This window comes from Hypanus sabinus, chromosome 22, assembly GCF_030144855.1.
Source record: "Hypanus sabinus isolate sHypSab1 chromosome 22, sHypSab1.hap1, whole genome shotgun sequence".
NCBI lineage: Eukaryota > Metazoa > Chordata > Chondrichthyes > Myliobatiformes > Dasyatidae > Hypanus > Hypanus sabinus.
Genome location: NC_082727.1, coordinates 14,455,620 through 14,468,119, shown reverse-complemented (window position 1 = coordinate 14,468,119; position 12,500 = coordinate 14,455,620). Strand labels below are relative to the sequence as shown.

The 12,500-nt window shown below is 47.7% G+C and overlaps 1 protein-coding gene across 3 annotated transcripts in view; it reads right to left on the bottom strand.

Annotated features, from left to right (window-relative positions):
* The window catches only part of LOC132379349 (Kv channel-interacting protein 2-like), a 523,353-nt gene extending 518,114 nt beyond the window's left edge, over positions 1 to 5,239 (bottom strand). The window contains exon 1 of one of the 3 annotated variants that reach the window (XM_059947086.1): positions 4,789 to 5,239. In XM_059947086.1, coding sequence (XP_059803069.1) covers positions 4,789 to 4,858 — 70 coding nt within the window. In that variant the 5' untranslated portion in view covers positions 4,859 to 5,239. The remainder of the gene's footprint in view (positions 1 to 4,788) is intronic. The other 2 variants (XM_059947091.1, XM_059947089.1) reach the window with 2 other exon arrangements.
* Between the last annotated feature and the right edge of the window lie 7,261 nt (positions 5,240 to 12,500).

The following is a 12,500-nucleotide window of genomic DNA, read 5'->3' as shown; positions in this document are numbered from 1 at the left end:
TTGGGCCGAAGGGCCTGTATTGTGCTGTAGGTTTTCTATGTTTCTATGACATTTGGGCAGGTACGTGGATCGGAAAGGATTGGAGGGGCATGGGCCAAACGGGACGAGATGGAAATCTTGTGGAGCGCGGAGGACTTGGGCGTAAGAGCCTGTTTGTGCGCCGTGTGCCCGTGGTTCTCTAATATTCTGTTATCGTCAGTTTATTAACCTGCCGTGTTAAAGACAGAAACTGTACAGCTATCGGCACAACTCTGTCGGCGAAAGATGGCCAAGATTCCTGCCGTTATGCTGGGGTCAAAACCGCGGCGCTACCGCACCAGAAGTGTGTGTATTGAGGGGTGGATTTGGGATCATGGTTAACCAGCGAGAGGCAAATGGATTACGACGTCGCAGCTCTGAGTGCAAATTGGGGAAAAAGTCCTGAGGAGAGCGCCTCGGCCGGAAGATTCCCTCAGCCTGGTCCCTCCAGCGTCATGTTTGTGTTGCTCAAGATCTCCAACATCCGCTGAATATCTCCTGAAACCTCGACTTTGTAGCTTTCAATTTCAAAGGGGAGGTTTTCCCTCCCAGAAAGACCGCATACAGCCCAGTCCGCACCGGTTATCCGTCCCTGAACCGGCACGGTCTGACACGGGCCAGTGTCAACAAGGGTCACAGGGTTCATGGGTTAAGGGTGAAGGGGGAAAGTTAAAGGGAACATTGGGGTGGAGGCTTCTTCACGCAGAGTGATGGGAGTGTGGAATGAGCTGCCAGATGAAGTGGTAAATGCGGGCTCACTTCTAACATTTGGACAGGTACATGGATGAGAGGTGTATGGAGGGATATGGTCCAGGTCAGCGGGACTAGGCAGAAAAATGGTTCGGCACAGCCAAGAAGGGCTGAAGGGCCTGTTTCTGTGCTGTAATGTTCCATGGTTCAGATCAGCCTGTGGGTGGAGGGTTCCTGCCGCGCGCAGCCTATTCTCCAACACCCGGGTAGAAGTTACTTCAAGTGGTCGGTGATTATTTTACAAGCCACTGTTCTTCCGGCCTTGGTTAGCTCGGAGACACGGTGCCGGAGGACCAGGGCTACAGGGGTTGTATTAGTAAACACTGAATACGGGGACGGACTCTCCCGATGCTCAGCGATGCCTCCAAAATGCGGCATTCGCTATTAAAGACTTCCAGCACCCAAGACACGCTCTCTTCTTACCAATACCATCAATACAGGAGCCTGAAAAAACACACTCAACGTTTTAGGAACAGCTCCTTCCCTTCCACTATCAGACTTCAGAAAGGCCAATGAACCCATGAACATTATCTAACTACTGATTTGATTTATTTTTTTAAGTGGCCACCTTATTAGCTACACCAGTACTCCTGCTCATTAATGCAAATACCTAATCAGCCAATCAGGTGGCAGAACCTCAATGCATTAAAGCATGCAGGCATGGTCAAGATGTTCAGTTATTGTTCAGTTGAGATATCAGTATGAAGAAGAAAAGTGATCGAAGTGACTCTAACGATTGTTGGTGCCAGACGGGGTGGCTTGAGTATATGAAAAAACTTTCTTTTCAAATCTTTTTATTATTACTATTCAAAATAACACAGGTACATCGAAGTAACAGCACTTACAATGCCTCAAAGAAAAGAAATTATCTGATGACCTCCTGGGATTTTCACGTACAACAGACTCTAGAGATGACAGAAAAAGATGCACGCAAACAGAGAAAGTGGCCGTTCTCTGAGTGAAAACGGCTTGTCTAATGAGGGAGGTCAGAAGTGAACGGCCAGACTGGTTCAAACTGACAGCAAGGCAACAGCAACCCAGATAATCACGTGTGACAACAGTGGTGCGCAGAAGAGTATCTCCGAACACACGACACGCCACAACCTGAAAAATCAGAAAACCACGAAAGTACACTCAGCGGCCGCTCTGTGGCACAGGAGGCATCGGATAAAACGGCCACGGAGTCTCTTTCTTATAGTAATGTTATGTATTGCAATGAATTGCCAAACAACAAATTTCGCGAAATATGTCAGTGATATTAAACCTGACACTGATTCTGATTCCGAACCGCCAAAATGTCATCACCACCTGAGGATGACATTCCCCTGAGGAATCAATCTGTCTTCTTTGCCCGGAACAGCAGATGGGATCCCCGACAGTGCTGCACTCTCTGGACAGACAAGGGCCTAGGCAGAGTGGACGTGGTCACCACGTTTCCAATAGGACCAAAGGTCACTATCTTAGAACACAATGACGTCCTTTAAAACAGACTTGAGGAGGGAATTCTTGAGGCAGAGGGTGGTGACTCCGTGGAATTCATTGCCACAGACGGCTGTGGAGGCCAAGTCATTGAGTTTGTTTAAAGCGGAGGTTGACGGCCTCTTGACTAGTAAGGACGTCAAAGATTAGGGGAAGAATGGGATTGAGAGGGATAATAAATCGGCTATGATGGAAAGATGTAGCGAGGTCGAATAGCCTAATTCTACTCCCATAGCTTATGGTTTTATACCGACACCAGGACGGTCATTTATATAAGTACCTTCGGCGTGACGACTCAATGCCCCTCGCACCCCGCAGCTTTATGACTCGCGTGGAATTTTCATCCACCAAGCCGCGGCAGACACCCTAAATCGCCAGCTTTTATTGTTTTCAAGAACAATTGTTTTCAAGAAGGCAACGAGCCTTCCCACTCCAAACCCCGTCCATGAAGGGGTTAACAAAGAGAACTCTGACCCCCCCCCCCCCCCCCACACACACACACACACTTGACTACCGCATCCACACTTGCTCTGTCTTTAAGGGCAGCGATCGGTATGAAAGATCCCGGAGAAACTTAAGCCGGTCAGTGGGGTTACTCCGCATTCCTGACAGCCGCGATCTCCCCCACCCCAGAAATCCCCCGCCCCTTCCAGCCGACCTTCTCTCCTCAACAAAATCCAGGTCTCTCCCCGGTAAATCTCCCCACCCTTCCAGCCACTGGAGGTGTGCGAGGCAATAAGAGTGGACAGACAGAGACTTTTTCCCTAGGGCGGAGGAAAGTATAGAGGGATGTCGGGGTAAGTTTTCGTTAACAGGGAATGATGGACGAATGGAACGTACTGCCAAGGGAGATGCCAGAGGCCGATGCATGAGCTGCATTTATGAGACTCTTAGATTGGCGCGTGGATGATAGAAATATGGGAGGGAAGGGTTAGATTGATTTTGGAGTAAGTTGGGAGGTCGGCGCCCCGCACCGTACTGCAATGTTCCGTGTTCCGTGTTCACTCCGGGAGTTGATGATTGTTCTGTTCTTTCTTGGCTACGCGGAGAGTAAGAGTTTCAGAGTGGTGTACTTTGACAATAAATGAACCCTCGAACCTTTCCTAAACCACCTCTCCAAGATTCCCCACCTTCCCAAATCACTGCTTGTTGTTGTTCCTTCTGTGGCGCATTGGGCGGCATTTTTAATTGCCATTTCCTTGGCACTTGTTTGTTTAGTTTTACGAGGCCGAGTTGCTAGCTCGATGCTCAACCCAGCACGGATGGAAACCCGACCCGATCCGAACCCGGGACCATTCGCCTCGAAATCCGGCCTGCAAATCAATGTTTAAACCCTCCTAAAAAAGCCTTATTCTTTCAACAGCTATCCCCTTCTCAAAACTCCCCATCTTTCCCTTATCTCCCTGCCCTTTCAGCCTCCATCAGCCGCCTTTCCATAGCTCCTCGTATTTTCATCCAGCATCTCTCCGCTCTTCTGATCACTTCTTACTGCCCCGCCAAGCTCCCCTGCTCTCCAATGAATCCGCCCGCCAACCCACTATCCTATCGCTCTCAAAAACATCGCTCGTCTTGATGAAGGGCCTCGGCCCCAAACGTCGACACTTTAACCCTTTTATCGACGCTGCTTGGCAAGCTGAGTTCCTTCAGCATCTTCCGCGTGTTACTCCGAATTTCCAGCATCAGCAGAGTCTCCTGTGTGAATGATTTGCCCATTCTAACCAATCTTCGGTCGGTAACGAGTTCCAATACGTCCAACCAACATCAATTTCTCCCCAGCTGTACCAAACAGCCTCCTCTTCTCCAAAATTTCCCATTCCCACGTCTCCAACCTTCCCTGGGTACAACCCAAGCCCCAACTGACGAACTTCTTCCAACCCCCCGCACTCCCCGCGCTTCTCTGCGCTCGCCCAATGCTTCCTGTAACCAACAGACAAGCCCCGATTGGGGTTTTCTCCACGGTTTTTGCTCGCGAGTTGAGGCTTTCACTGCTGAAGGCGGTGGGGTGGCCCTGGAGAGTTGGGAAACGGGGGCGGGGGGGGGGGGAGAGAGAGATGGAAGTATTCTGATGCGACACCCAATGGCTTTTCATTCGGGTGGTGCCAACGTAAATCAACCCGACATGTGTGCTGGCGCAAACTACGGATCAAACTTTGTCATTGCCACAGCACAGACGCGCCAGCTCTTTCCACGCCCCCTGTCCCTTCACTCACAAAGAAGCTTCCCCAAAGCCCCATGCCCCGCTCCCCACGCAAACTCTTCCAAAATATGCCCCCCCCCCCCCACAGATCAGTGCCAATGAGTTCCGGGGGAAAACACTCAATGAATCAAGCCTGGGTGCAGTCAGATGGAATTAAATCCAATTTCAATAGAACTATAAACCTGGGACAGCAAAGATAAGACACGATAATAATCCAAACAATTTCAAGTGGCAACACAGAAGCAAGACAACTGGCTGGGATCCGTCATGCAAAGAAATTCCACATTTTAAGCGATCCTCAAACTCGCAAATTGCGGCCAGCGATTTATTTTTAACTGTCTTACCGGGGAGCTGATCGTATCCGTCCATGTCTCTCTGCTCCGTGATGCCGGACTTCTTGCTTTTCCCTTTCATGTTCTCCCAGGGAGACAGCGGGATGGGGAGGGGTGAAATTTGTTTTATAATATATTGGGAATCAAAGAGTGATGCGAGCCCCTGGCAAGACGCTGACACCGAACCTTCTTCAATGGAGAATTTGAAAGGAGAAAGGGAAGAGAGAGATTGGGTAGGTAAACGGGAATCGAGGGTTAAAGTGGATCCATGGGTGCGTTATTCCTGGGAATTTCTACTTCCCTGCGATAGAGTCTGTCAGTTCCTCCTCGAAGATGTTTATCGTGTAGTCCGTGTGTAGCTGGAACTCGCCTCTCTCTCTCTCTCTCTCTCTCTCTCTCTCTCTCTCTCTCTCTCTCTCTCTCTCTCTCTCTCTCTCTCGCTCTCTCTCTCTCTCCCCCTCCCTCTCTCCCCCCTCCCCTCTCTCTCTATGTATCTATCTCTCTCTCCATCTCTTCTCTCTCTCTCATTCACACACCCCTTCTCTCACTCACTCCTCTCTCTGAGCCCTCTTTCCTTCCCTTCTCTGTCTTTCGCTCCCCCTCTCTCTCCTCCTTCCTCCTCTCTCTCCCTCTCTCTCTCCCTCTCTCTCTCTCTCTCTCTCTCCCCTCTCTCTCTCTCCCTCTCTCTCTCTCCCTCTCTCTCTCTCCCTCTCTCTCTCTCCCTCTCTCTCTCTCCCTCTCTCTCTCTCTCTCCCTCTCTCTCTCCCTCCCTCTCTCTCTCTCTCTCTCTCTCTCTCTCTCTCTCTCTCTCTCTCTCAAACGTACTGTAGTTGTTTTGATTTTACAGCGCTCTCCTCGACTTGTTCCTTTCACTGAACAGCAGCAGCAGAAATAGCTATTGCCAACTTTGCCTTTGCCGAGCGGTTTGCCCGCTCTGTGATGTCTGGGTACCACAGTGGCTGGTGGTCTTGCGTGCTTCTTGTGTATGGAGCCTCTCAGATTTCGGCGCGGAGAGTGGGCCTCTCCCGGTTTAACTGATCTGACGCCCAATCCTCTCAGTTTTCCCGGGGGTTCCTCGTTCAACCTTCCGAGGGCGGCCGATTGAATAGACCCTGGGCGCGAAGGGGAGGGACAGACATAGACACAGACACAGGCAGACAAACAAACACACAGACACACACACACTCACATAGACAGACACACACACACTCACACAGTGATGAGAATTTTTTAAAGAAACCCCAGTCGGGGCACACTGTGTTCCACACACCAACAGGCAGACCACAAGGGGGGAAGTCACACACACACATACACGGTTGGTTAAGACCAAGAGATGTATACAGTACAGGAGAGATGGCAGGGAAGGAAAGACTTTGGAGGCCTAATGTGATATGAAGGGGGGAAGGAAAATGAACAAGTACAAGCTCTTAGACAGAGCCATAAATACAGGCATACAGAACAGAAGATACAAACATACAACACAAGAGATACAGGTATATGGGCGAGAGATATACAATCATGCAGAATAGTGATAGAGACACATGGGATGGAGATACAGGCATACAGAACAGAGATACAGTCATTGAGAACAGTGATAGGGGCATACAGAACAGGGAAACAGCCATACAGGCGAGAGGTACTGTCATACAGCACAAATATATGGGCTTGTTGAATAGAGATACAGGCAAATGAAATAGAGGTACAGTCAGACAGAACATAGAAACAGACAGGCAGAATAGAAATACAAACATCATAGACAGGTGCACTCATAGCTGCAGAGTGGAGCTACAAGCCGACAGGCCGGAGATGCAGGTGCACAGAACAGCGGGGTCCTGGTGAAGGGTCTCGGCCCGAAACGTCGACTGTTTACTCTTTTCCCTAGATGCTGCCTGGCCCGCTGAGTCCCTCCAACGTTCCGTGTGTGTTGCACAGAACAGAGGTCCAGGCAGGAGCAGATTAGATGCACAGACAAAGGTACAACTGTGCAGACTTGTATCAGACTCACCCTGAAGGCAAGAGGGTGACCGAGGAAGAGATGGACTCCATCATGGAGGAACTCTGCGGCTCAAGCACCAACTATGAGAGGAGGGGAGGAATTATCGATGTCTCGGGTTGAAACCCTGCATCAGGATTGCAAAGACTCAGGCTCACTGGGACACAGGAACAATCTCTGGGTGGAGCTGGAGCACGTAGTCATGCGTTGACGCAAACGGTGCATTTCTGAGTGCCGCATGTTTCAGTGTACACGTGATAAATAAAACTAATCTTCAATCCTTACGGATCTTTATTTTTTAAATTCCTTCATTAATTTTGGGCCTAAATCCTGGAACCCCCTCCCCAACCCGACAACTATGTGGGAGCACCTCCACCAGCAGGATCACTCCGAGGGTGGTGGGAGTGTGGATGAGGGTTCAATTGCAGCATCTAAGAGAAGTTTGGATAAGTACATGGATGGGAGGGTTATGGAGGGCTATGGCCTAGGTAAGGGTAGATGGGACCAGGTAGAATAACAGTTTGTCATGAACTAGATGGGCCAAAGGGCCTTTTTCTGTCCTGTATGCCTGCAGTGTTTCAGGTGGATCAGTTCCATCTTCTGAAAGGATGGGCTAGCTGGTGAAGACCATATCTTGGAAATTAATTAAAAAAAATAAAAAACAGAGTCAAGACATGGGCATGGAGCAAAAATATCCGAACTCAGAGAGGGAAGCACACTGATAGAGACTTGCAGAACACAGACTGAACTACATACAGAATGAAGATAAGAGATACGCTGCAAATGCAGGCACACCAGATATGTTCTCACACAAGATACACGCACAGGTATCAGAGCAGAGTAACGGGCGCGTAGAAAAGGATCAACTTTATTCACCACCTACATCAGGAATTTGCTGTGGTGTGTTGGTCAATAAAAACATACAATTATAAAGAATAAAGAATTATGTACAAATAAACAGAGGATGAAGTACAGATATGGAATAGATTGAGCATAATTACATAAATACCATGTATTTACAATGTAAACATTACCTGCTGGAAGTGGTGGATCAGGGTCCAATTTCAACATTTAAGAGAAATTTGGAATGGCAATGTTCTGCGAGCAAGGCAACGGGACAAGGCAGGTTAATAGTTTGGCATGGACCTGGCGAGCTGTAGAGCATGTTTCTGTGCTGTGGTGATCTATGGTTCTGTAATAGAAACTGGTTTAAAGTGTTTGCAGCGACGGGGAAATAAGTAGAGAGGGGCAAGGAGGGTTAACTAGAATGGTCGATCAGATTCACTGCCTGCCAGGGGGAGAGAAACTTTTTAAGGTGATGTGAAGTTTAATAGAAAAGTGATACCAGCCTGCAAACTATGGATACAGGCACGCATTGGATAAAGGTACGATCTCAAAGCCTAGAGGTGAAGGCAGACAGATACGGGAAACAGGCGTACAAAATAGAGATACCGGGTCAAGAATACAGCTGCGGAAATCCGCAGTAGAGTGCGGAGGTACAGGTTTGAATACAGCCTCAGGATCAAGATCAGTTTCATTATCACTGAATTATATTTAGAACTTAGAATTTAAATCAGATTTATTATTACTGACATATGTCATGAAATTTGTGGTTATGTGACTGCAGTACCGTGCAAGACATCAAAATCACTATGCGTTACAGAAATAAATAAATACCGCAAGATAATAACAAGGCATTCAGAAATCTCTTGGTGAAGGGGATGAAGCTGTTGAGTATGGGTCTTCAGGCTCCTGTACCCCCTCCCTGAAGGTAATCACACAAAGAGGGTGTTTTTCCCAGATGGTGCTGGCCTTTAGTTATGTGATTTTATTCTTGTTTTGTGCAGTGGTACAGTGCAAAGGAATTAAATTATTATAAAGGAAGTGTTCAGGGGTTCATGGACCAAAACCTGATGGTGGAGGGGAAGAACCTGATTCTGAGTCACTGAGTGTGGGTCTGCAGATTCCTGTGCCCTATCCCTGATGGTAGTAACGAGCAGAGGGTATGTTCCAGGTGGGAAGGGCCCTTAGTGGTGGATACCACCTTCTTGAGTCACTATCGTCAGTCAATAGACAATAGAGAGTAGGAGCAGGAGTAGGCCATTCGGCCCTTCTAGCCAGCACCGCCATTCACTGTGATCATCGCTGATCATACACAATCGGTACCCCGTTCCTGCCCTCTCCCCATATCCCTTGACCCCGCTATCTATAAGAGCTCTATCTAACTCTCTCTTGAATGCATCCTGAGACTTGGCCTCCACTGCCTTCTGGGGCAGAGCATTCCACATATCCACCACTCTCTGGGTGAAAAAGTTTTTCCGCATCTCTGTTCTAAATGGCCTACCGCTTATTCTTAAACTGTGGCCTCTAGTTCTGGACTCACCCATCAGTGGGACCACGCTTCCTGCCTCCAGCGTGTCCAATCCCTTAATAATCTAATATGTTTCAATCAGATCCCCTCCCATCCTTCTAAATTCCAGTGTACACAAGCCCAGTTGCTCCAATCTTTCAACACATGACAGTCCCGCCATTCCAGGAATTAACCTTTTGAACCTACATTGCACTCCCTCAATAGCAAGAATGTCCTTCCTCAAATTTGGAGACCAAAACTGCACACAATACTCCAGGTGGGGTCTCACCAGGGCCCTGTACAGCTGCAGAAGGACCTCTTTGCTCTTTACAGTCATCACCATCATCAGCATCCCTAAATGGAGGATGAGAAAGAAGGGGCGGTGTGGTATCATGGCGTTTAGAGCAGGGCTTTACAACACCGGCAATTGCCAGTCGGGATTTGATTCCTGCCTCTGTCTGTAAGGAGCTCGTCTGTTTTCTCTGTGACAGCAGGGGATTCCTCCTGGTGCTCTGGTTTCCTCCCACATTCCCAAGACGTACAGGTAATGTAAATTGGCACCGAACTCATGGCACCATTTGTGGACTGACCCCAGGACATCCATGGACTGTGTGGTTGTTGGTGCAAAAACATTGTGTGTTTACTTGCCCTGACAAATAAAACTAATCTTTAAAATATTGGCTTATGAAGATAAGTGAGCGATGGGCACAGGAATTAGAAATCAACAATAGATTAGAGAGACAGCCTTACTGAATGCAGATACAGTCGGCTAGAGTCTGGACAAATAGAAGACAGTTCTTTATTTCTGTACTTTATGCCATAAATAATTCTGGGAGTGCATTGACTAGCATACACGAGTACAGCAGCTATTAAATAGCATAAAAATACCACTTACCACAAACTGAGATCAGTAGTGCATCAGTCTGCATTTTAATGGTCTTTGCTGGCAACTTGGAGTGACATGAAGGGTGGGGAGAGGATGGTGACACGCTGCCGGGTGCACACAGTTTCTCTGTAGGTATAATGAGAGGGAGACAAGGAGCACGGTGCAGAGAGCAAGGAAGGGGAGCCAGTCTCAATGATTCTTTGCTAAAATTGTACGGAGAAGACTGAAACAGATGACCGTTCAACCGGACAACCGTAGGAGGTGGAGAAAGTGCTTGACCACTGTCAGTTGTTGACAGATTACAAATGGATTTGTAGCAGGAGTTCACAGACTTTGATTTGCAGGCTTTGGAGTGTGAAATTGGAGAAGGGGTAGATTGCAGAGACTAACTGTTAGAGCTGAGGACATGTATCCATAGAGTTAAAGGATCATACAAATGGAATTTATAGAAACGTAGAAACCCTACAGCACAATACAGGCCCTTCAGCCCATAAAACTATGCCACACATGTCCGTACCTTAGAAATCACCCAGGGTTACCCAGAGCCCTCTATTTTTCTAAGCTTCATGTACCTATCCAGGAGTCTCTTAAAAGACCCTATCGTATCCGCCTCCACCACCATCACTGGCAGCCATTTCCACGCACTCACCACTCTCTGTGTAAAAAACTTAGCCCTGACATCTCCTCTGTACCTACTTCCAAGCAACTTAAAACTGCGCCCTCTCGTGTTAGGCATTCCAGCCCTGGGAAAAAGCCTCTGACTATCCACATGATCAATGCCTCTCATCATCTTATACACCTCCGTCAGGTTGCCTCTCATCTTCCATATTTCCAAGGAGAAAAGGCCGAGTTCACTCAACCTATTCTCATAAGGCATGCTCCCCAACCCAGGCAACATCCTTGTAAATCTCCTCTGCACCCTTTCTATGGCTTCCACATCCTTCCTGTAGTGAGGCGACCAGAACTGAGCACAGTACTCCAAGTGGGGTCTGACCAGGATCGTATATAGCTGTAACATTACCTCTCCACTCCTAAACTCAATGCCGTGATTGATGAAGGCCAACGCACCATATGCTTTCTTAACCACAGAGTAAACCTGTGCAGCTGCTTTGAGTGTCCTATGGACTTAGACCCCAAGATCCATCTGATCCTCCACACTGCCAAGTGTCTTACCATTAATACTATATTCTGCCATCATACTTGACCTACCAAAATGAACCACCTCACATTTATCTGGGTTGAACTCCATCTGCCACTTCTCAGCCCAATTTTGCATCCTATCGATGTCCCACTATAACCTCTGACAGCCCTCCACACTATCCACAACACCCTCAATCTTTGTGTCATCAGCAAATTTACTAACCCATCCCTCCACTTCTTCATCCAGGTCATTTGTAAAAATCACGAAGAGTAAGGGTCCCAGAGCAGGTCCCAGAGGCACACCACTGGTGACTGACCTCCATGCAGAATATGACCCGTCTACAGCCACTCTTTGTCTTCAATGGGCAAGCCAGTTCTGGATCCAGTTATAGAAACATTTATAGTTTAACTGTAATTTGAGTGACCCAATGGGCAAGTTTACCTAAGTGCATTAGGTTAGATTGGACAGCCCACTGTATATCTGTAGCATCTGTCCTAACCATCTCTCCTTGTAGGTTGAGAAAAGCAGGTTCTAAAGAGGACTGTTCAATCATAATCATAGTTCCTCAGTGATGATTCTGATAAGTCATTTGGTCAATTTCCCATGGACAATGACCACCAGATGACCTAGTTTGCTCATCATTTCCTCATAGGACATGCTCTCTAACCCAGACAGCAGCCTGATACATCTTGTCTGCACCATCTCTAATGCTTCCCCATTCTTCCTATAAATAGGCAACAAAAAATCGGGGTGGAACATTAGCACAATGGTTAGTACAATGGTTTACAGTACAGGAGACCTGGGTTCAATTCCCATTGCTGTTTCTGAGGAGTCTGTATGTTCTCCCCGTGACCATGTGGGTTTTACCCGGGTACTCCTGTCTCCTCCCACGGCACAAAGACCTACCAATTAGTAGGTTATTAGTCATTGCAAATTGTCCCATGAGTTGGCTAGGGTAAAATTGGTGGTTTGCTGTGCTATGCAGTTTGAAGTACTGGAAGAAGCTACTCCATGCTGTATCTCAATAAATAAATGAATGAAAACTGAACTCAGTACTCCAAGTGTTGTCTAACCAGAGTTTAATGGTGCTGCAACATCGCCTTGGTGCTCTTAAACTCAGTTGCTGAACTAACGAAGGCAAGTGAACTTGAAGCAAGCCACATCACACAAGAGTTCACTGAACATGAACACCCGCCCAGTAATAAAACTCGAAAACACTTTCCATGGAAAGGAAAGTGACTGTTTTAGGCTGATGGCCCTGTGTCAAATCGCAGCGACCATGGGGACCTTGGTGAACAAGGACCTTGTATTCTGTGGCAGGTCCTCCAAGACTAAAGGAGGTTCTCTTCTATCG